We start from the raw sequence: 25,582 nt of genomic DNA, 5'->3' as shown, positions 1-25,582 counted from the left end.
TTACACTTCCTGTCTGAATTGGTCTAGCTTCAACTTCCAGCCACTGAATCATGTTATACCTGTCTCTGTTGGACTGAAGAGACCATTATTACATTTCTGTTCCCCCTGTAGGTACTTAGACTGTACTCAAGTCACCACATAACCTTCTCTTTGTTAATCTGAATAGACTGAGCTCCTTGAGTCTATCCCTATAAGGCATGTTTTCTAATTCTTTAATCATTCTTGTGGCTCTTCTCTGAACCCTCCCCAATTTATTAACATTCTTCTTGAATTGCGGGCACCAGAACTAGAAATAGTATTCCAGCAGCAGTTGTACCAGTGCCAAACACAGTACAGACCCGTTTACGCACGGATGTCAGGAGTCAAGCCGTCACAACCGCGTGTTAATGGACCACGGGTTAAGAGGGCCATGCTGAAATATCTTAAGATACCTATATATATATATATACACACATACATACATACACACACACACACACACACACGTACCAGTTTAAGCTAAAAAAGTGTAAGACATGTCGCGAAAGAAAGGTTTCCCGTTAGAATCAAATCAACAAGAATCAATTTCAAAAATTATTAGCACAGACTATATATATATATATATTACATGTACCAAGAGTCCACAATGATATATACAGTAGTCCTTGGCTCTAAAAAGTGTCTATGATTCACTTAGAAAAACAGCCGTTATTTTCTGCTCTTTCTGGCTCGCATTTTTTTTTTCTTATGAAGTCTGTCATTCGCCACAGATGAATGATTTCGATATTTTCCAGATTTTGCTCCTCCATAAATCTTACAACAGTTTCTACAACAGTAAGGGCTTCTGTGGGCGAAATTTTGACCTTTTCAACAACATCCTCGTCGTCATCATTGCCATCACTTTCGCGGTCTGACATAGCCTCGCAGCCCGTTAATATTTCTTCCTAGGACAGAAATTCTGAAGTCTGGCAATCTTCATCCATCTCCAGCCACTCGGTAAGGATTTCCGGTGATGTATCAAAACTAAAATCTTTTATCATCTGAAAGAGAAGTTTACCTTTATCCTCTTTTGCCTGCGTGCGTGTTTGTAGGATGTCTTCTTCCGAAAATCCCTGAAAGTCTGGCTCTGAATAGGTGCCACTGCTGGCATTTTTCAAGTCTGAGCCGTCTTTGATAGAAAAGGCATCACAGAGAGCCTTCATCCAGCAGTTTTCAATGGACTTTTGTTTTACTCCGTCCCAAACTTTTTTAACTAAATAAATAATTTCCTTCATGTTTAACTGTTTCGGGAATTCGGAAATGCCTGAAGACGTGCATGACACTATCACCGAAATCAGCTCCCGTTGATAATTGTTTTTAATATTCTGAATAATACCCTGATCTAAAGGTTGAATGTTTGATGTTGTGCTGAATGGTAGGTATAGCACTCGAATTTTTCCATCCATCGATACCAGTGATTCGGCTGGAGGATGGGCTGGACTATTGTCAAATAGCAAAAGTGCTTTGGCTTCGAGTTTCTTCAACTGCAGATGCTTACGAACAGCTGGAACAAAGCTGTTGTGGAACCAGTTGTCGAAAATGTGTCTCGTCGTCCAAGCATTTTTGCTGTTAGCGTACATTACTGGCAGTTTGGCTCTACTGAGGTGATTAAAGCAGCGAGGGTTATGAAAGTGGCCAATGAAAACAGGGGCAAGCTTATGGCTGCCCGTCTTATTACTACAAAAAAGAAGAGTCACACGATCTTTTATCTTTTTAAATCCAGCTGTTTTCTGTGTATCGTAATTAAAGGCTAAAAAGTCTTAACAGGTAGCAGTTTTGCAAATAAAGCTGTTTCATCACAATTATAAAGTTGTTCTTTATGGTAGTCTTCATTTTGTAAAATAGATTTTAACTCGGCGGGAAACGCGTTCGCAGCCGATTCATCGGCTTTCTCCAGAAATCAATACCTGCACTATGCCATGACACTTTTAAAAACTCCTTATAAACCCCTTGCTGGCTTGGAATGATTCACACACACACCCCCCCCCCCCCGTTAAATTTCCAAATTCTGTTGCTTAGGCTTGAAGAATTGGCCCACTTAGCGGCATTCCTTTCGGCCTTTCCTGAGCAAACCACGTGCGCATGGCTTTGTCTATTGTGGCTTTTGCTGAATAGCGCACATGTTTTCACTTAAGTCCCGTGGCAGAATCAATATTTTGTATAAAGCCATTCAGTTTAGATTCGTTTTTTAGCCATCCTTGGAGAGTAGATTCAGTAATCCCAATATCTTTTGAAACTTTGGCCTGGGTTTCTCTGCTCTTTACTCTATCTATTGCAGCTAGCTTTTCTTCTACAGTGTAGGAACGCTGATGCTTGCCCTCTGCTATTATATTAAGCCTACCATTAAAATTTTCTAATGTAGTATATATATTACTATATAACTACTATATATTCTATATCTCTCCAGTGTGACCATGACTGAGCGTGCGTGATACGTCTTTACCAATATTGGTAAAGATGTACACAACACGTTTCCGCTCTGCACTTCCTGTTGATTTCTATGTCACTGAGTTAGTGAGCAAATCTGTAGCTCTGCATAGCAAATTCCTGTACTAATGAGTCTCGCATGTTAAATAGGTAGCACTGGGAGGCATGGCACTACTGCGCATTAAGCGGATTCACACGTAAACCGGTCTGTACTGCACAGAAGTAAAATAACCTCTTTACTGCTATTTGAGATCCTGTTTATACATCCAAGTATCACATTAGCTCTTTTGGCCACAGCATCACATTGGGAGCTCATGTTCTCTGATTATCCACCATGACCCCCAAATCTTTTTCAGAGTCCTCCATTCCATAAGTGTGGTCCAGATTCTTTATTCCTTGATGTATACATTTACAGTTAGTTGTATTAAAACACATATTGTTTGCTTGCGTCCAGCTTACCAAGTTGTGTGTCCGCTGCAAACTTTATCCGTTATGATTGTATGTTTATTTTCCAGGTCACTGCTAAAAATGTTAAATAGCATAGGGTCAAGAACTTATCCCTGCAGGACCCCCCTGGAAACACACCTGCTCAATGAGGATTCCCTATTTACAATTGCATTTGAGACCTATCAGTTAGCCAGTTTTTAATCCATTTAATATCATTCTACTCTTTTTTAATCAAACTATCATGTCAAATGCCTTACAAAAGTCTTAGTAACAGAAGTCAACACTAACCAACCAACCAAACTTGTAATCTCATCAAACAAAGAAATATCAAAGTTAGTTTGACGGGCTCTGTTTTCCATAAATCCCATGTTGATTTGCATTAATTAAATTATCCTCCTTTAATTCTTGATTAATCAAGTCTCATATAAGCCACCGCATTATCTTGCTTGGGATCAATGCCAGGCTAACAGGCCTATAATTATTCAGGTCATCCCATTTACCCTTTTTAAAAACTGGCAGAACATTTCTTCTGGAACTTCCCCATTGCTTCAAAACTTATTGAAAATAAACATTAATGGTCCAGTGAGCACCTCAGCCAGCTCTTTTAAAACTCTGGGATCCAAGTTATCTGAACCTGCTGATTTTAAAAATGTTGAACCGTAGCAGCTTCTGTTTAACATCCTTCAGAGATATAGTGGAATTAAAAAGTGTTATCACCCTGCAATGAGATTGTCATCGTTTTTTTCCCCAAATACAGAACTGAAATATGTATTGAACACCTCTGCCTTTTCTGCATTATTATTGATAATTCCATCTAGTAACAGATCAGTACCATTGTCAGGATTCTTCCCCCTCCACCCCCACCCCAAAATGAATAAATACCTGTTATACAGAACCTTTCATATCTTCATCTAACATTGTGTTATTATAAAGGCTCCTCTTACATGATCATCTTTATTTAGAAGACTGTCATATTTATTATTCAATGGCAATAATGTAACGAAGCCCTGGTCTACACTAGGATTTTAGGTCGAATTTAGCAGGGTTAAATCAGTGTAAACCTGCACCCGTCCACACGATGAAGCCCTTTATTTTGACTTAAAGGGCTCTTAAAATCGATTTCCTTACTCCACCCCTGACAAGTGGATTAGTGCTTAAATCGGCCTTGCCGGGTCGAATTTGGGGTACTGTGGACACAATTCGACGGTATTGGCCTCCGGGAGCTATCCCAGAGTGCTCCATTGTGACCGCTCTGGACAGCACTCTCAACTCAGATGCACTGGCCAGGTAGACAGGAAAAGAACTGCGAACTTTTGAATCTCATTTCCTGTTTGGCCAGCGTGGCAAGCTGCAGGTGACCATGCAGAGCTCATCAGCAGAGGTGACCATGATGGAGTCCCAGAATCGCAAAAGAGCTCCAGCATGGACTGAACGGGAGGTAAGGGATCTGATCGCTGTATGGGGAGAGGAATCTGTGCTATCAGAACTCCGTTCCAGTCTTCGAAATGCCAAAACCTTTGTCAAAATCTCCCAGGGCATGAAGGACAGAGGCCATAACAGGGACCCGAAGCAGTGCCGCGTGAAACTTAAGGAGCTGAGGCAAGCCTACCAGAAAACCAGAGAGGCGAACGGCTGCTCCGGGTCAGAGCCCCAAACATGCCGCTTCTATGATGAGCTGCATGCCATTTTAGGGGGTTCAGCCACCACTACCCCAGCCGTGTTGTTTGACTCCTTCAATGGAGATGGAGGCAACACGGAAGCAGGTTTTCGGGACAAAGAAGATGATGATGATGAGGTTGTAGATAGCTCACAGCAAGCAAGTGGAGAAACCACTTTTCCTGACAGCCAGGAACTGTTTCTCACCCTGGACCTGGAGCCAGTACCCCCCAAACCCACCCAAGGCTGCCTCCTGGACCCAGCAGGCAGAGAAGGGACCTCCGGTGAGTGTACCTTTTAAAATACTATACATGGTTTAAAAGCAAGCATGTGAAAGGATTACTTTGCCCTGGCATTCGCGGCTCTCCTGGATGTACTCCCAAAGCCTTTGCAAAAGGTTTCTAGGGAGGGCAGCCTTATTGCGTCCTTCATGGTATAACACTTTACCACTCCAGGCCAGTAACACGTACTCGGGAATCATTGTACAACAAAGCATTGCAGTGTATGTTTGCTGGCGTTCAAACAACATCCGTTCTTTATCTCTCTGTGTTATCCTCAGGAGAGTGAGATATCATTCATAGTCACCTGGTTGAAATAGGGTGCTCTTCTTCAGGGGACACTCAGAGGAGCCCGTTCCTGCTGGGCTGTTTGCCTGCGGCTGAACAGAAATGTTCCCCGCTGTTAGCCACGGGGACGGGGGAAGGTTGAGGGGGTAGCCACGCGGTGGGGGGAGGCAAAATGAGACCTTGTAACGAAAGCACATGTGCTATGTATGTAATGTTAACAGCAAGGTTTACCCTGAAAGAGTGTAGCCACTGTTTTATAAAATGTGTCTTTTTAAATACCGCTGTCCCTTTTTTTTTTCCTCCACCAGCTGCATGTGTTTCAATGATCACAGGATCTTCTCCTTCCCAGAGGCTAGTGAAGATTAGAAAGAAAAAAAAACGCACTCGTGATGAAATGTTTTCTGAGCTCATGCTGTCCTCCCACACTGACAGAGCACAGACGAATGCGTGGCAAATAATGTCAGAGTGCAGGAAAGCACAAAATGACCGGGAGGAGAGGTGGCGGGCTGAAGACAGGGCTGAAGCTCAAATGTGGCGGCAGCGTGATGAGAGGAGGCAGGATTCAATGCTGAGGCTGCTGGAGGATCAAACCAGTATGCTCCAGTGTATGGTTGAGCTGCAGCAAAGGCAGCTGGAGCACAGACTGCCACTACAGCCCCTGTGTAACCAACCGCCCTCCTCCCCACGTTTCATAGCCTCCACACCCAGACGCCCAAGAACGCGGTGGGGGGGCCTCCGGCCAACCAGCCACTCCACCACAGAGGATTACCCAAAAAACAGAAGGCTGGCATTCAATAAATTTTAAAGTTGTAAACTTTTAAAGTGCTGTGTGGCATTTTCCTTCCCTCCTCCACCATCCCTCCTGGGCTACCTTGTAGTCATCCCCCTATTTGTGTGATGAATGAATAAAGAATGCATGAATGTGAAGCAACAATGACTTTATTGCCTCTGCAAGCGGTGATTGAAGGGAGGAGGGGGGGGGTGGTTAGCTTACTGGGAAGTAGAGTGAACCAAGGGGCAGGGGGTTTCATCAAGGAGAAACAAACAGAACTTTCACACCATAGCCTGGCCAGTCATGAAACTGGTTTTCAAAGCTTCTCGGATGCGTACCGCGCCCTCCTGTGCTCTTCTAACCACCCTGGTGTCTGGCTGCGCGTAACCAGCAGCCAGGCAATTTGCCTCAACCTCCCACCCCGCCATAAACGTCTCCCCCTTATTCTCACAGAGATTGTGGAGCACACAGCAAGCAGTAATAACAGTGGGAATATTGGTTTCGCTGAGGTCTAAGCGAGTCAGTAAACTGCGCCAGCGTGCCTTTAAACGTCCAAATGCACATTCTACCACCATTCTGCACTTGCTCAGCCTGTAGTTGAACAGCTCCTGACTACTGTCCAGGCTGCCTGTGTATGGCTTCATGAGCCATGGCATTAAGGGGTAGGCTGGGTTCCCAAGGATACATATAGGCATTTCAACGTCCCCAACAGTTATTTTCTGGTCTGGGAATAAAGTCCCTTCCTGCAGCTTTTGAAACAGACCAGAGTTCCTGAAGACGCGAGCGTCATGTACCTTTCCCGGCCATCCCACGCTGATGTTGGTGAAACGTCCCGTGTGATCCACCAGAGCTTGCAGCACTATTGAAAAGTGCCCCTTGCGGTTTATGTACTCGCCGGCTTGGTGCTCCGGTGCCAAGATAGGGATATGGGTTCCGTCTACAGCCCCACCACAGTTAGGGAATCCCATTACAGCAAAGCCATCCACTATGACCTGCACATTTCCCAGGGTCACTACCCTTGATATCAGTAGATCTTTGATTGCGTGGGCTACTTGCATCACAGCAGCCGCCACAGTAGATTTGCCCACTCCAAATTGATTCCCAACTGACCGGTAGCTGTCTGGCGTTGCAAGCTTCCACAGGGCTATCGCCACTCGCTTCTCAACTCTGAGGGCTGCTCTCATCTTGGTATTCATGCGCTTCAGGGCAGGGGAAAGCAAGTCACAAAGTTCCATGAAAGTACCCTTACGCATGCGAAAGTTTCGCAGCCACTGGGAATCGTCCCAGACCTGCAACGCTATGCGGTCCCACCAGTCTGTGCTTGTTTCCCGAGCCCAGAATCGGCGTTCCACAGCATGAACCTGCCCCATTAGCACCTTGATGCATGCACTGGCAGGACCCATGCTTTCAGAGAAATCTGTGTCCATGTCCTGATCACTCACGTGACCGCGCTGATGTCGCCTCCTTGCCCGGTATCGCTCTGCCAGGTTCTGGTGCTGCATATACTGCTGGATAATGCGTGTGGTGTTTAATGTGCTCCTAATTGCCAAAGTGAGCTGAGTGGCCTCCATGCTTGCCTTGGTATGGTGTCCACACAGAAAAAAGGCGCAGAACGATTGTCTGCCGTTGCTCTGATGGAGGGAGGGGGGACTGACGACACGGCTTACAGGGTTGGCTTCAGGGAGCTAAAATCAACAAAGGGGGGTGGCTTTACATCAAGGAGTATTTCAGGCAGGACTTCACGGAGGGTTCCAATAAGAAATGGTGCACCTAAGTTATTGTTCTTATTGGAACAAGGAGGTTAGTCTGGCCTCTGATTGATACATGGCTAGATTTACCTCGCTGCACCTTCTCTGTGAGTGACTGCAGTGTGATCTAGAGGAATGAGTCCCCTAACTCAGGAAAAAAAAGCGCGAAACGATTGTCTGCCCTTGCTTTCACGGAGGGAGGGAGGGAACGGGGGCCTGACGATATGTACCCAGAACCACCCACGACAATGTGTTAGCCCCATCAGGCATTGGGATCTCAACCCAGAATTCCAATGGGCAGCGGAGACTGCGGGAACTGGGGGATAGCCACCCACAGTGCAACGCTCCGGAAGTCGACTCTAGCCTCGGTACTATGGAAGCACTCCACTGAGTTAATGCACTTAATGCACTTAGAGCATTTTCTGTGGGGACACACACACTCGAATATATAAAACCGATTTCTAAAAAAACGACTTCTATAAATTCGACCTAATTCCGTAGTGTAGACATAACCTAAAAAAAGTTTCCCTATTGCCTTATATATCCTTTGTCCTCTTCTGTACAGCCTCTCAAGCATCTGTCACCGCAGCAGCTGAACACCACAATAAAGGTGCCTGATACTATGGTGATGGGAGTCATCTGTGTACATAGATAGATATCCAGATGTTTACTTTCAATATTTTTTTCTATGTAAAGACTCCATAAAACAGTTATGTTGACAACTTTACAAAAAAGTATGTGTCTTTTGCACTGTTCACTTTCTGCTGCACAGGCCCCATCTTTCTGCAGAACCATTCTACAGGAAGAGCTGACAACAATTTTCCCAGCACTAGTTTTCCCCTCTTTGCTGGATGGTACAGAACAGAAAAGGATTATTTATGTCTTGGTGAGAGCTCTCTAACATTAGTAAAGGGTAACTGGGCAGTGCACAAAACTGCGCACTCTCAAAATGAACTGCTGCCAAGAAGCGATGATACTGTATTAAAGCAATGTAAAAATTAGAGTATTAGAAAAGTTATAAAACCATGCTTGTTATATGCCCTCCAGAAAAATATTGTATTTCAAAGTGAGAGAGCAGTCAATTAAATCCATGTCATTAAGGCTGACAGCTCAGCATGATCCTAACCATAAATTAGTCTTCTCATAAAGTAGAGATCTGCCAATCCAGTGAAATATTAGAAGTCTGATGGAAGTAGTATATGTTCATTTTTCTAAATAGTTTTTAACAGATCTCCCTCATGACCCAAACCCCAGGATATACTGCCTCCATTGGTATAGGTGTGTCAAGGTTCCTTCCCCACTCTGAACTGTAGGGTACAGATGTGGGGACCTGCATGAAAACCCCTCTAAGCTTATTTTTACCAGCTTAGGTTAAAACTTCCCCAAGGTACAAACTATTTTACCTTTTGCCCCTGGACTTTATTGCTGCCACCACCAAGCGTCTAACAAATATATAACTGGGAAAGAGCCCGCTTGGGGGGATTTTGGGGGGAAAAAGGTTTCCAAGCCCTACACTCCCTTTCCTGGGGAAGGCTTGATAAAAATCCTCACCAATTTGCATTGGTGAACACAGACCCAAAGCCTTGGATCTTAAGAACAATGAAAAAGCAATCAGGTTCTTAGAAGAAGAATTTTAATTGAAGAAAAAGTAAAAGAATCACCTCTGTAAAATCAGGATGGTAAATACCTTACAGGGTAATCAGATTCAAAACATAGAGAATCCCTCTAGGCAAAACCTTAAGTTACAAAAAGACACAAAAACAGGAATATACATTCCATTCAGCACAGCTTATTTTATCAGCCATTTAAACAAAACAGAATCTAATGCATATCTAACTAGATTGCTTACTAACTTTTTACAGGAGTTCTGACCTGCATTCCTGCTCTGGTCCCGGTAAAGGCAACACACAGACAGAGAGAACCCTTTGTTTTCCCCCTGCCCTCCAGCTTTGAAAGTATCTTGTCTCCTCATTGGTCATTTTGGTCAGGTGCCAGCGAGGTTATCTTTAGCTTCTTAACCCTTTACAGGTGAAAGGGTTTTTTCCTCTGGCCAGGAGGGATTTAAAGGTGGTTAGCCTTCCCTTTATATTTATGACAAGCTGCAACTCTATCCCTTTTCCTTTTCTTCTGCAACTCTGAACTACTGCAACTTTTATCCCCCACCTGAATTCTCATTTGCCCCCTTTTCTCCCCTCCCCTTAGCTAGCAGGATCCTGCATCACTCGAGAGCTCAGCTGGATGTTCCTCTGACTGAGTGGTCTAGCCCAGTTGTTTTGCCCAATGTGTCACAACAAGCTTCTTCCCAACTCAGTCTGGGTGGTCTGAATCCTGGTACCCACATGACAGGAGTCAGAAGACACCCAAATGAGACAGCGTGGAGCTGGAAGGCTCTGTAGAAAGTACCCAGGACTGCAAGATATGCAGACTACTGCTTCTACTACTCAGAGGCACTTCCTCTACAGTAGTGATACCATGGTGGTGCATATCCTCCTTGCCTCCCACATGGGTCTGTCTTGACTTAGCTCAGCAGAGACTGCTCAACCACTCCAAATTATGGGTGCCTGGTCAGGTTGGTAGATGGAATAAATGTGGGTAATAACATGCATAAGAAAGTTTACTCCTGCCCATCAACAGAATCCATAGATTATAGTTTGTATTGACTCAGATTCTGAGTGGACAGTGCAGTGAATGACATTCCCCTCAGTTTTTAACTACATGGATCTTGATATTCTTCTGAACAGAAAATCATTTAAGATGGCCAGGTAGCTCTAAGATACACTGTCTTTTTATATTGGTGACAAAATATCAAGCCAAATCCTTCCCCTCCCGCCCCCCTCAAATCTTGATTGTTTGTATGGGCCACAAAATACATGAATGTACTATTCTTTAAGACAAAGTCCAGTTAATAACTTCAGACAAGTCCTGCTCCCATCGAAATCAACAGCAAAACTCCTACTGATTTCAGGGGGGAAAAGAATGGGCCACAGCAGCATATTTCCACTCTGGCAATTGATTAAAAATGGCAGGTGCCATATTCATCGTTACTCAGCAACTCCAGAACAAATATACTCAGTTTATAAATAAATGTTATTCCCTAACTGCCCAGCCAAGGAAACTCAGCTAAAATAGAAGAATAAGCTAGGTTTCTCCCTTCTTACACATAACCAATAAAATATTCTGTAGGCAAAATTAGACCTCAGTTACATCTGTACATTTCTACTGTGTTCATTGGCTTGTACAAATGTAACTGATTCTAAATTTAATACGGGATTTTTTTAATATATAGACTGAACAGAATCTGCAGCTCTCTCAATCCTAGCTGTTTGTGCTAACTGAAGTAAAAAGTAGCAGAAATTTGACACTAAACTTAGGGCATGTCTACACTTACCGGGGATCGACGCTGTGGCGATCGATGCACTGGGGATCGATTTAGCGGGTCTAGTGAAGACCTGCTAAATCGACCGCAGATCGCTTTCCCGTCGACTCTGGTACTCCACCAGAATGAGAAGCGTAAGGTAATCAACAGGAAAGTGTCTCCCATAGATCCAGTACGGTGTAGATGCCGCAGTAAGTTGACCTAAGCTTCGTCAACTCCAGCTACGTTATTCACGTAGCTGGAGTTGCGTAAATTTACCCCCGTAGCGTAGACAAGGCCTTAGCTAATCCAACTGAATAAACAAAAGACAAGACCTGTTCAGTAAGAAGATAATTGTTGTTTCTTGTTTGTTAGTTTTGTTTTACAGTCAATTCTCAGAGTTACACACTCTGAGAACAGATGTGACCAGGTGAAGATTATTTATGGCTGAATGCTTCCGATGTCTATTAAACACAAAAAGGTTTAAATGAGATTGTCAAAGGAATCTACATGAGTTAGGTGACCAACTCAATGGTAATTATGCATTAAACTACTTTAAGCCCCTTTAAAAAAGCCCAGCCTTTATTTTTAAAACAGAGGCATTTTCCGTTCCCAGTGTTCTCCTGCCAATACATTTGATATAGCATTGTGAAAACTTTCACTTAACATAATCTCAAAAATTAATCCGTTGGAAGGGCTAAAAATGGCAATGCCCTTGATTAGAAATAAATTGATTAAGAGCAACTTTTAATGGATGGGGTGGTATTTATACATGTACTGACTGACAAAAATAGACAAATGCTGATTTTGATATCCCATTCTTATAAACTGAAAAACACAAATACAGTTTTCTATCAAATAAAGATGAACCTTTCCAATACTTTTCCCATCAAGAATAGAAAAACAGTATCTAAGCTAAATAGTAAATATAGAAAGCACAGAACTACTCAGACACACAGTAATATCTGATTGCCTTCTATTTGTATAATACTTAAAATTCAAAAAGATCTCAAAACAATTTCAAAGTAGGATTCACCTTGCCTCTAAATGAAATACAGCCAATGTGGGGGAGAAACAAGAACTGTTTCATCGCTCATAGCAACACTGCACTACACTTTATGGAAGTATGACAGACTGTGAGTAGCCTAAACCTGACTCACCACTCTATGCAACTTGCAAGCATCCCACATGGCCAAACAGAAGAGAGAATTGGTTAAGGATTGGATGATTAAAGTACTAACAAGGTGATTCAGCTCATCAGCGGAGGACACTTAAAAGACGGACAGAAGAGGGGGAGGGAGGGGAAGGCTGGGCCAGAGAAGCCCAAGGTCTAAGAGATGAGATTCACTGCCCCCATCCTGTTGTGAGGGACAAGTGTAACCCACATGCCTAATAGGGAGATATCTTTAAGAATATAAAGGGAAGAAAGGGGGAGGAATGAGTTGTGTCTGGGTCATTGCTCTGCAGATGCACAATTAACATTTAACCCCCAGACATTTCTGGAATTGGCTGTGGTAGTTTTGGGCACGCTGTATAGCAGGGGTTCTCAACCTTTTTCTTTCTGAGGCTCCCCCAACGTGCCATAAAAACTCCAGGGCCCAGCGGGGCACTCAGGGCTATGTGCCAGGGGGTCCCTCAGGTATAGGCATAGTCTGACTTCTATTTGGGGGATCAGGGGCCAGCGGGACTTGGGCCAAAACTGCCCGGCCCGGTCCCGGGAGGGACCACCACCTCCGCCCCCCACTCACCTCAGCAGACATCTAGCCTGTCTGGGTTGTGGGGTGGGGGGACACAACCAAAAATTATCACTCAAAGGGACAGGGTTCTCAGCTCAAAAAGTTTGAAAACTGCTCAGGGTGCAGACACAGGGTAGCTAAGGGCTGTGTACAGGCAGGGGGGTAGCTCAATCTACAAGGAAAGGGTAGCTAGGGCTGTGTGCCAGGAGGGCCCCCACCTGCAGTCCCTGCTCCCCGACGGCTCTGCCGGGAAATAGGCTGCTTTCCTCTAACTCTGAAGCATTGTGCAACAGGTTAGTGATATTGTTAGCTTTCTGATGGGGAAGCAGGGGCAGTGTTAGTTACATAAAGGGGAAATTGACTCTCAGACTGTACAGAGTTGAGGAACAAAAGACAGGTGAACTAAACCTAAAGCTTTTGGAACTCTGAGTTACTACTACTTCTGTTTTTGTGGGGACTACCTTATTTAGATTTAATGTGGGTTTTTATATTTATGTACAACTGTGAAGATAATATACGTGGATTATGAAGTACCCTTGTTATTTAGTAGAAATTAAGTTATTTTATTATGTTTCTTTATCATTCTAAAATTTTATTAAATTGGCACATAAATATTAAGTTAATTGTTCTTTTTGGACTTGATTGTGAGGAGACTGACCCTCTGCAATCCTTGCTGACAATCCTCAGTGACTAAATTCTGAACTCCATGTGCTTTTCTAGGAGTTGGGTAGAAGCACTAGGAGAGGCATGGTTAAGTAAACTCTAGCCCACCCAAAGGTTTTGAACACTTTTATAGCACACTGTAAATAAAGCACACAGTGCTGAACCTATGCAGGAGTGTAACAAGACTGTTTGCAGTGAGGAATCCAGGGTGAGGTAGTTTAGTGCTGACAGGAAGGGATTTCAGTAAGCAGAACGTAGTTATCTAATAGATTTTAGACAGGGTATAAGAGCTAATCCCCTAACTCATGAAGAAAGGGCCATGAAATGTTTAATGGGCATAAGCAATTACAATGGTTTTAATGTCATATTCCTAAAGAGCTCCTTCAGCAGCACAGCATTCCATAAAAATGCTGGCTTTCTGGTCTGCTAATGGCTTCAAGAACAACTGCTGTACTTACTAAAGCATGAAGACTGTTCCATAGTAGATTGATTTTCCTTGAATGTCTCCAAACCCAATGTAAATCAGACCCAGTTGGCTTAACTGATGAAATCACAATCTTTAGGTAGTTGGGTTAAAGTTTTTGAGTAATAAAAAAAATACACCTTCCATTTCAGCATTGAATACTAATACCAGCAATAACAGCCACAGAGTGCCCTTAAAAATGAGCATATGCAGGACTAAGCCAAGTTATAGGCCCCATCTAAAGTTCTGATCTATGGCTGCTTTCCTAGCATATGAACTCTGCAACAATTACTTCCTTGTTGGTGCGGTAAGGGATAAGGTACAGAAAGAGGGAGAAGTAGTCAACGTACTGTGGATAAAGTGCCACTAGAAACACGTCTGTTGATATTTATTCATGTTTTAGTGCCGTGCAGAAGGTTGCATCCATTTTTACTCTTTAAAGGTTCAGCTCATTTCCTAGATTAACTTCCAACACTACTGAGTCCTCAGAATGCATTAAGTGTAGAAATACAAATCAGAATTTGCTCACTTAAATGTATGCTGAAGATAACTAGAACCAGAAAAATCAAAGGCTTATCAGAAATTGCTGCACTGAATGATGCAATTACTGCAAATTCCCTGTTCTGACTCCAAACACTAAATATAGTCCAGCTCAGGCAGGGGCTTTAAAAAGAAATCTTCCTTCTAAATTAATATTTAATGATATACAAGGAGGCAAAGCCGGGAACTTCCACACTATTTATGGATTTTCTGCTCGCCTTGCTCTCACACATCCCAACAGTTAATATTCTTCACCAAATCTTTCACCCTACAATGCCTCGCTTGCCTATTTCCACTGAAAATAGGGTATATAGTACGGAGGTGAACTTAAAAAATAAAAATATTATGCTGGCAAAAAATGTGAAAAGAAAACCACTCTTTTCTTGTAAAAGTATATCACCCATTTACACTGAATACTTGTGTGACCGGGTGCCTCGATGCACCACACTTTGAATGCTATATTCCGGGCAGACTGCAAAGAATAGGGCAGACAAATCCCAAAACTGGTAGTTTATTCTATAATTAGATTCACCAGGCCAATAACAAAACAGCTTCTGTAATATCACACTGGTTACCAAGAAGCCAAATACAGTCTCCTTTAAGCGTTCCAGCCCACGACTCCCATCTAGACAGCCAATTCTAAAATAGTAAGAGGTTATTGAAAATCTGATTCACCATATATGAGTCTGATTCACCAGTCCCAAAGGACCAGACGATGATCACCAGGTCAATAGGAGTCTCAGATCTTACCCAATAATCATGCAGATGCCAATCTTTTGGTAACTAAAAACACTCAAGGTTTAACAATAAAAAAGAAAGAAAGAAGAAAGTTGCTGTAGTTAAAAGATCAATATACACACAGATATGTGTAAAGGCCTTAGGTCAGTTTCACAGCAGAGATGGTGAGGCTGCTGATTTGTAAAAGTCTTTTTGGAATCAATTTTAAAGGTTATAGTCCAACAAACAGTTCAGGTATTGAGTCTCTTCAAGTTCTTCCATGAGAATTTCAGGGTAATCCAGGTTAAACTGGAAACCTCCGTTTTTAAGGTTTAGACCTTCCCTGTTAAAGTTTAAGCAGACAGGAGATAAAAAGGATCAGTCCTGAAGCTTTCTTTATAGTTTCCTAGCCAGCTGATAAGTCTCTTGACAGCAATTGTCAAGCAGGACCTCCCCGCACCCGCAACGAAGAATGGGCAGTGCAGATTGTTGTTTTGAAATGAATCTGTTTCCTATCATACACAGGTAGACTACCTGCATCCAAAAACAACGAGGAATCCTTGTGGCACTTAGAGACTAACAAATTTATTTGGGCATAAGCTTTCGTGGGCTACAACCCACTTCATCGGATGCATGGAGTGAAAATACAGGAGCAGGTATAAATACATGGAAGGATGCGGGGTTGCTTTACCAAGCGTGAGGTCAGTCTAACAAGATAAATCAATTAACAGCAGGATACCAAGGGAGGAAAAATAACTTCTGAAGTGGTAAAAGAGTGGCCCATTACAGACAGTTGACAAGAAGGTGTGAGTAACAGTAGGGGGAAATTAGTATTGGGGAAATTAAGTTTAGGTTTTGTAATGACCCAACCACTCCCAGTCTCTATTTAGGCCTAATCTGATGGTATCCAGTTTGCAAATTAATTCCAGTTCTGCAGCTTCACGCTGGAGTCTGTTTTTGAAGTTTTGTTGTTGCCATTTTTAGGTCTGTTATTGAGTGACCAGGGAGATTGAAGTGTTCTCCTACTGGTTTTTGAATGTTATGATTCCTGATGTCAGAAAATAACAGAATGCCCATAGCCATCACCTACAACCGCCAACTAAAACCTCTCCAGCGCATCATCAAAGATCTACAACCTTTCCTGAAGGACAATCCCTCACTCTCACAGACCTTGGGAGACAGGCCAGTCCTTGCTTACAGACAGCCCCGCAACCTGAAGCAAATACTCATCAGCAACTACACACCACACAACAAAAACACCAACCCAGGAACCAAATCCTGCTACAAACCCCGGTGCCAACTCTGTCCACATATCTATTCAAGGGACACCATCATAGGACCTAACCACATCAGCCACACCATCAAGGGCTCGTTCACCTGCAACATCTACCAATGTGATATATGCCATAATGTGTCAGCAATGCCCCTCTGCCATTTTCATTGGCCAAACCGGACCGTCTCTACGCAAAAGAATAAATGGACACAAATCACACATCAGGAATCATAACAATAAACAATAAATAAATTTGTTAGTCTCTAAGGTGCCACAAGGACTCCTTGTTTTTGCTGATACAGACTAACACTGCTACCACTCTGATACCTGTATCCAGTCACATATGGCAATTAGCCTTGCAAACTATCAAGGCAGTTTACAGGTGGTTTACTATGTGGAATTTCAACTTTCAAAGAGAGATTAGGACAATAATATTATTACACCATAAGTCCCATCTAAATGATAATATCCCCTTTTGATCTCTAATAGAGCATTATGAGACAGGAACAGGATTAGCATCTACAAGTTAATTAGATCACACTGTTAAACTTCTAACAAGATAACAGGTAAACAGACAAATACACTTAGGACCTACCCTTGATTCTATTCCCACAAATAAATGGGTTAATGATTACTGGTCTAGGACATCTCTTTGAAATTCACATACAAGTAGATTGTCCTGATAACTCAACAAGAGGCATTGAAATGTAATTGGTCAATTTGGGAATGACTCGTCTGTCAGTATCACAACTTGGCAGACCCCGGGTCACATTTCATTCTTTAAAATAAAAGACAGCTGGCACTAGACACGTTTCCATAGGAATTGTAAAAATTCACAGTTTGCATTAATATAGGTCTTGATTACAAGATAAAAAGATGCTGCAGAACAATTTAACCTTCTGAAGCAAGAACATGCTGTTCTCCTCTGAACGATTTTACTGTGAAATAGAGGATGCAAGGCAAACAGCTAACGGCAAACAACAACTGCTAGTTTGTGTCTATTTTGTTGTCTTCCTTTCATCACTGGTTTTCTTTTGACATTTCTGTTCTCCTGGTTTCTCTCCCGCACTGAATATTAGTGTTTACAAGATTACTTTTTCCTTGGTGTACTGAATTGCATTTTTCAAAACTGATTCTTATTTTATTTCCTGCTCTTCTCTGTGTAGGTCCTGTTGTATTTGTCCCGCAACGCCTTCCAGTCACCACTATCTGAAAACAGTCAGTGTACTGTTAACCTGTGCCTCACAGATTAGTGAAAGACTGGACCAATCCCTGTGGCATCCCTCCTGTAACACATATGACATTCCTGCAATCCATATGACATTGTTCAGATTCGCCTAATTTCAGTTAATTTTACAATGAGAAATACTGAGAAACGCTATCTGGTATCCAAATCTCAGCTGTATTACCTCTACTGCATGCCTTTCATCCACTATTTGTATAGTTCTATTAAACAAGAATTGTAAGGAATAATCCTGCATTGACAGGCAGATGGTCTGGATGGCTTCATTAGGTCTTTTCCACCTCCAAACTGCTGGTGTGGATACTTTGGTACCAGTGATGAATCAGCCCAGATTTTGTATAATTTGTTTTCATTCATGTCATGGGATCCTGGAAGCAGGGGTTTCAAGCCCTCTCTCCAAACCACAGAGGTCAGAAGGTTTTGGGGAAGCCTTTCCCCAGTGCATTAGGCTTCACATATTTCTCAGGAAAATAGGTTGGCTATTCGGGGACCTTAAGCCATTTTACAAGTTCAGGGGCTGTCGCACAGGATATGATATGGCTTGGAATAATGCAGCCTCTGATACGGCCTTGGTTTTAAGTGGCTGTTAATCCTTGGGACTTCATTGCTCTGGATTTCAGCATCAAAAGGGGAAAGGCAAGTGAGAGCAGAGCAGAGAGGCCTGATCCATTTTCACCACGAACTGGAGAGGTGGCCCTGAGAAGCTACCTTGCTGTGGATTTAATAAAGTTTCACGCACTGGCCAAAAAATCCAGATGTCCCTGCCATTAGCAAAGCTGCCTCAGAACAACCCAATTTTGAACCCAAGGTCCATCTAGTGCAAGTAATTGCTCCCAGAAGGCATTTTAATGCTCTGTGAATCTCAGACACTCCTCTCTATATCATTTGTGCATGTAACGATTGGCTTCTTGACTTCTTTCATTCAAATTTGGCACTGGAAGGCAAAAAGCTGTTCCACAAGGCTTCCCAAAGGAATACCATAAGGGTTCCCTATGGCGATTTTCAGTTTGCTGTTCGATACTGATTAGCTGTTCAAGTAGATAGGCATGTTTAAGTGTAAATAGCTAACATCTCTACTTTACGTAGAAACGATAAGTTTAGCCGCCATGGCAATAGGCCAGTTGTATTCATTAATAAAAGACTAAGATTTTGCCAAAATCTTAGCAACCTATCTGGAAAAATACCCATCATTGCTTAAACACTGGTGCTCTGCCAATTCTCTCTCAAAGGCTTGGGACCAGTGTATATTCTGTCAGTCTGCTGAGCCAGTCACTGCCTTCTCCTTCCATGTGCAGAAGGTACTTGACAGGATTGAATAGCAGCATCTATTTCGTGTTTATAGTTAAAGGGATAACCATTTCATACCCTAGACAAAACTAAACAAATCCCAGGCTCCTTCGTAGACTCATTGACTTTAAGGCCAGAAGGGACCATTATGATCATCTCTAGTCTGAGCTGCACATTGCAGGTCACAGAACCGCACCCACACACTTCTGTAATAGATCCCCAACCTCCGGCTTACTGAAGTCCTCAAATCATGATTTAAAGACTTTAAGTTACAAGGAATCTACCATTTACAATAGTTTAAACCTGCAAGTGACCCCATGTCCCATGCTGCAGAGGAAGGTGAAAACCTCCCAGGGTCTCTACCAATCTAGCTTGGGGGGAAACACCTTCCCAACGCCAAATATGGTGATCAGTTAGACCCTAAGCATGTGGGCAAGACCCACCAGCCAGACACTTGGGAAAGCATTCTCTGTAGTACCTCCGAGCCCTCCCCATCTAGTGTCCCATCTAGTGTAGGCAGTCCCAGTATACCACCCCTTCCATAAACCTACCAAGCTCAGCCTTGAAGCCAGTCGTTTTTTTGCCTCCGCTGCTTCCCTGGGAAGGCTGTTCCAGGACTTCGCTCCTCTGATGGTTAGAAACCTTTGTCTAATTTCAAGCCTAAACTTGTTCACTACCAATGAGGTGAAACAGGTCAAGGATATGGAGGCTACTTACTTGTAAATGGAGTTTTTTTGAGATGCACCCTGCAGATTCACGCACTCTGGATGCACTGACTCGGTGCAGTTAAGATGGTGGAGCCTTCTTCTAGTAGATGTTAGAAGCTCCTTGCCCCTCCCCTCCTATCCCCAGAGCCCATGCCAGTCAGGGGGCATGGCTATAGGAGGGGCATTGGCATAGTTGACAGCTCAGTTTCGGCCAAACTAACACAGAATACCAAGTAATTATACAATCAAACTCCACAGAAGCAGGGAAGTGGGTGGGAAGTGGGAACATGCAGTGCATCTCAAAGAACTCCAGTTACATGTAACCAACCTCCATTTCCTTTGAGTGCCATTTGGCATGCAGTAATTCAATAGGGAAGGATGGGCAGAGTCCTAACTGAACAATGATTGAACTACTGCCCTGCCAAAATGAGCATCAAACCTGGATTCTAAATCTAGTGCATAGTGACTTGTAAAAGTATGGATTGTTCTCAGCGTAGCACCCTTGCAAATTTCAACAATAGGAACATGCTTGAAAAATGCTGTAGACAGCCATTCCCCTAGTACCATGAGCTCTAAGAGGACCTGGAAAGGAAAGGAGAGCAAATTTGCCCTACACCACTCCTCAATACAAAGTCTGACCCATCTAGATAATGACTGAGCTGACATGGCCCTAAACTTCAAAGAACCGGTACAAGAGATAAGCAACTTAGGAGAAGATCTGAAGTTCTTAGTACTATCCAGGTCATATGAAAGTACTCTTTTTGCAGCTAAAGAATGCAATTTAGCATCTCCCATACCTCTACTTTCCCCCAAAACCACATGTAACTAAGTTTATATATGACACACACAGAAATCAAACAATTTTTGGAATGGACTTTATGATGTGGTCTAAGGACCACCCTGCCCCCATAAAAACAGTACCGGGGTGTAGGAGGAATCTGCCATTAGTGCATGCAGCAAAGTCATTGCTACTATAAAGGCTGTTTTCATCAAAAGGTGAAACAGGGAGCAATCTTGTAATGGCTCAAAAGGGGAAGATATCAGTTGAATCAATACTAAATTCAAATTCCACAAGGTGACAGGGTCTCTGGTGAGCAGATAAAAGCTCAGTAAACCCTTCAAAAAAAATCTCTTCATCATATGTGAGAAAATGAGTGTGTCCTCAATACACATGTACTGATGAAATAACTGCAAAGGGCTGGTATACACTAGAAAGTTAGGTTGACCCAGTTATGCTGGTTAGGGGTGTGAAAAATCCATACCCTCTGAGCAATGTAGTTAAGCAGACCTAAGTCCCTGCGTACACAGTGCTAGGTTGACAAAAGAATTCTTCTGTTGCCCTAGTTACCACCACTAGGGAAGGTGAATTGCCTATGCTGACAGGAGAACCCCTCCCCTTGGCATAGGTAACATCTACACTGAAGCTCTACAATCATCAGGGGTTACATATGGCATGGATGCCATGAGCCCAGTAACTTCAGAAAAAACCCTTATCATTTGAACCAGCTGCATCATCAGTCATTGCATCGAGTCTGTTATTTTCAAAAACCTCTCTTCTGGAAGACAGACCCTTCCTTTGACAGAACTGAAGATTGCCCCACTGAAGGGAACTTTTTGAGATGGAGGGAGAAGTGACTTTTGCTAGTTTATAACACCCGAATAAAGAACAAATTGCCTGAATAACTCTCTCTAATTCTCCTTTGGATTGGCCCTACAGCAACCAAATATCTAAATACGGGAATACAAAAATCCCCCATTTTCTTAGCTGTGCTCCTACCAAAAAGTCAGAGGAGCTGCTCTGCAACTCTCCTGAGATTAAGGAAACTCATCCTGTGAAGGTCCCTCTTGATAGTCTTCTTCTGAGGGAGTGGGGGGAAGGGCAAGGGAGATCTGATGGTCTCGGATCCGTGGCTGAAAGACCCGGACCTCTGAGCTCCATAGACTGCAGTAGAATCTGTTCTGGCCCTGGAAGTCCAGTTTTCTACTGACAAAAGAAAAAGGAGGAGTCAGCCAATATGTCCACAGCATCCAGAAAGGCATAGGGTTTGCTGCCAGCTTGCCAAGTCAGGTGTCAATCACCAAAGGATATCCAGGGAATTCAGGACCACTCCTTGGCCTGAACACTTCTTCCATGAAAAGAAACGTCCACTCAACATCCGTACTGGATCCAGCTCTACCTCCAACCTCAGATCCAATCCTGGATCCAACACTGAAGTGATTAGTGAAGCCCATGATGTAGGAATTCTAAAAAGAGAAGACGGGGAAAAAGATCTCCCCTGGTGACCCTGTCAGGGCCTAGGGTGGAAATAAAGCCAAGGAACTTGGCCGATTGGAGGAACTGCTGGAGGCAAGCTTAATCACACTCTTCCTCAGAACCAAGGAAGATGTTCCAGATGTGTCGTGTGGATCCCTGTGATGCTTGTCCGGATCCAGGACTGATGCAGACTGCACTATGGTCAAGGTTGGTTCAGAGGGCCTAACCACTGGGGTCTCAGCTGACTTGGAACAGGAACCTGGCGCTGAAGCTGAAGCTCTTGTCATGGATATGGATGACTTCTTGGACCAGAAGTAGATGGAGCTGACTCTGGTCTCTTGTTTTTACAGCCAGATCCTTTTGAGCTTTCAGATCCTGCAGGTTTAGCAGACAGCACCTCCTTTAACAAAAGAATGTGAAGTCTATTTTGTCTGTCCTTCTGGGCTCAGGGGGTAAATGTGCTGTACATCTGACAGCGTTCTGGCAAGTGATTTTTGCCTAAACATTTTAAGCACCAGAGCACATGTCAGAGGAAGGAAAGGCCACCAGACACGATGCACATTTTTTGAAGTTGAGCTTCTTCATGTCACCCATTATGATCATCAAGTTAACTACGTTATTTTAATTTAATTTTTAATCTGATTTTAATCTTTTTACCAACAAGTATAAAATATACTATCTGTCTAACTACTAAAATATAACAACTGTTGCTATTTATTTTAGTCAGGCAGATGGGCAATGGCACTAACTACGGACAGAAACAGATCTAAGGTGGTTCACATCTTAACTCAGTGATGGCTGGAAGGAACTAAGGCGGCGGTGGTGCCAATACCCTCCTATAACCACATCCATAGACTGATGCAGGCTCGGAGCAGAGGAGGGGAGATGCGAGGTGAGTAGTATAAGGGCCCTACTGTCAATCAAACCCTAACCCTGCCCCTTGACCCCTTAAGCCCCATCCCTTGATCGCTTAAACCCTGCCCACCTGTCACCGGAAGTCCCGCCCCGTGGGGGTATTACTTCTGGGGTCAAGGCTGCCACATGACCGGAAGCAAGGTGTGTCATGTGAGCCCTCTAACTCCTCCCACTGCCCTCTACCAATCAGGAGGGGTTTCGCCCTTGTAGGACCGCCCCGAGAGGAGATTTGACCAATCAGGGCGAGTTCCGGGGCGGGGTGTCCTCTCCAGAAGTGGGTCTTGTGACCCCCTCTAACAACTCCTCCCACCAACCTCTACCAATCAGGAGGGTTTTGGCCGCATAGGACCACCCCGAGAGCAGATTTGACCAAAATAGGGCAGGTTCTGGGATGGGGTGAACCGCCCAGAAGATGGGCGTGTGACCCCTCTGCCAATCAGAGCACAGCACCATCACCCCATAAGTCCCAGCGCCGGGCAGAAGAGGCCATCTTTTACCAAGAGCACGTGTTTTAGAAATCATGGAAACATGGACTCCTTCACCACCCCCGTGAGAACTTCAGACATTGTTTTAGCCCCAAGGGTCTTCGACAAACCGCTGAGAAAGCGCTTCATCAGCGAGAGTTCTGAGAAGGAGGAGGGAGCAACTGAGGGGAGCCCTTTGGCCCAGCCATTGATGGATACACCGGAACCCGAACCAGAAACCCAGCTGCTTGTGAGGCACCCGATGAGCGTGATGGCCTCTTATTGTGCATCTCCCTGGAGGAGGAAGGAGAACGTAGCTCGGGGGAGTCACTAGTGGACAAGGTGAACGGAAAAGACAACGCTCAGGTAAATGAATGTTTAAGAAGTGACGGTCAAGGGTTGGGGGTGTAATGGGGCTAGGAACCAGGGATTGTGTAAATCAAAAACCAGGCAGTGGTTACACTTTTCCTTTTCTGAAAAAATCTCTCAACAGCTTGATGATGTCTTTGTAGAGGACCTGGAAACCCTGGACAGAGTTGCATCAAGCAGCGAAGATGAACCAGGCCCACCTTGTTTTTGCTCAACGCCGATATAAAATGTTGAAGAGGACTCTGAGGATGACAGCTATGAGGAGTTTAGGAGGAGGCTTGGCACGGAACTGACTGAGCCAGTTCCACGTCGTGAACATAAAAAAAGTTATGTGGACTATTGTACGCGTTGCTGTTTATGCTGTTCTTAATCACTGTCTTAGGGAAAAGCTTTTTGAAGATTGTGAGGGCTGTGTCATAGATGCACCAGGTCAGCAGCACCATGACTGTGTGACTTGGACTTCAGTGGATATAAACTGCAAATTCCGGGACCCGTGTACTTAGCCGTATTTGGAAAGCTTATTAAACACTGTTATAGCCATAGGTTATGCTATGCAATGTCTGTGCCTAACCCAAGAACATTCAGCGCAAGGGGTGACCTTGATAAATGCTGTGCAATTCAGTGGAGACCCTGACCGTGTTTTAAAGAAAATGACCAAACCGGAAGATGCCTCCTTAAAGCGTTATATTGACCATCTGGTCCGCACAAAAAGTTACAGAACCCTGGTTCAGAAAAAGGCTATTTGTAAGAAATCTAAAAAGATTAAGTTAGAAAATGGTGAGGGGCCAAACATGCGATATAAAACTCGGTAGCTGTAAATTAAAAAAAAAAAAAATCTATTGAAAAGGGCTTTGTGACTCTCTGTATTTCTGTTAAAAGGTCTCTGGCCCTTAAGGGAGCTTAAAATTTTTTTCTTTTTTAATGGAGCATCTTGGTTTGTTTTCAAGGAGCTGTATGTCTTTTAAAATAAAAAAAATAAATTGTTTGTGAGAACCTAGCTCTTGTGTCTTTGCGCCGGTTTTGTTCAATATCTTCATAAATGATCTGGAGGATGGTGTGGATTGCACCCTCAGCAAGTTTGCAGATGACACTTGTCATAAATATAAAGGGAAGGGTAAACCCCTTTAAAATCCCTCCTGGCCAGAGGAAAAATCCTCTCACCTGTAAAGGGTTAAGAAGCTAAAGGTAACCTCGCTGGCACCTGACCAAAATGACCAATGAGGAGACAAGATACTTTCAAAAGCTGGGAGGAGGGAGAGAAACACAGGGTCTGTGTCTGTCTGGATGCTGCTTTTGCCGGGGATAGAACAGGAAGGGAGTCTTAGAACTTTTAGTAAGTAATCTAGCTAGGTATGTGTTAGATTATGATTTCTTTAAATGGCTGAGAAAGGAACTGTGCTGAATAGAATGACTATTCCTGTCTGTGTATCTTTTTTGTAACTTAAGGTTTTGCCTAGAGGAATTCTCTATGTTTTGAATCTAATTACCCTGTAAGGTATCTACCATCCTGATTTTACAGAGGGGATTCCTTTACTTCTATTAAAAGTCTTCTTGTAAGAAAACTGAATGCTTTTTCATTGTTCTCAGATCCAAGGGTTTGGGTCTGTGGTCACCTATGCAAATTGGTGAGGATTTTTACCAAACCTTTCCCAGGAAATGGGGTGCAAGGGTTGGGAGGATTTTGGGGGGAAAGACGTGTCCAAACTAAGTTTCCCAGTAAACCCAGTTAGAGTTTGGTGGTGGCAGTGGAGATCCAGGGCCAAAGGATAAAATTAATTTGTACCTTGGGGAAGTTTTAACCTAAGCTGGTGAAAGTAAGCTTAGGAGGTTTCCATGCAGGTCCCCACATCTGTACCCTAGAGTTCAGAGTGGGGGAGGAACCCTGACAACACTAAACTGGGAGGAGAGGTAGATATGCTGGAGGGTAGGGATAGGATACAGAGCGCCCTAGACAAATTAGAG

The 25,582-nt window shown here is 43.5% G+C and overlaps 1 protein-coding gene across 10 annotated transcripts in view; it reads right to left on the bottom strand.

The window, feature by feature from the left end:
- PIGG (phosphatidylinositol glycan anchor biosynthesis class G) overlaps positions 1 to 25,582 on the bottom strand; it is a 154,472-nt gene that overhangs the window by 684 nt on the left and 128,206 nt on the right. For 4 of the 10 annotated variants that reach the window (XM_043546516.1, XM_037902275.2, XM_037902274.2 and 1 more), the window contains one exon: positions 2,905 to 2,967. The exons of 3 other annotated variants lie outside the window; for them this stretch is intronic. In XM_043546516.1, the coding sequence (XP_043402451.1) occupies positions 2,905 to 2,967 (63 nt within the window). Of the gene's footprint in view, positions 1 to 2,904; positions 2,968 to 14,886; positions 15,452 to 25,582 lie in introns of those variants that run through there. 3 more of the 10 variants (XR_005225869.2, XM_037902272.2, XR_005225868.2) reach the window with 3 other exon arrangements.

The sequence above is a fragment of the Chelonia mydas genome, chromosome 5, assembly GCF_015237465.2.
Source record: "Chelonia mydas isolate rCheMyd1 chromosome 5, rCheMyd1.pri.v2, whole genome shotgun sequence".
Classification (NCBI taxonomy): Eukaryota; Metazoa; Chordata; order Testudines; family Cheloniidae; genus Chelonia; species Chelonia mydas.
The sequence above is the reverse complement of the archived record's forward strand: the minus strand, read 5'-3'. Positions and strand labels throughout refer to the sequence as shown.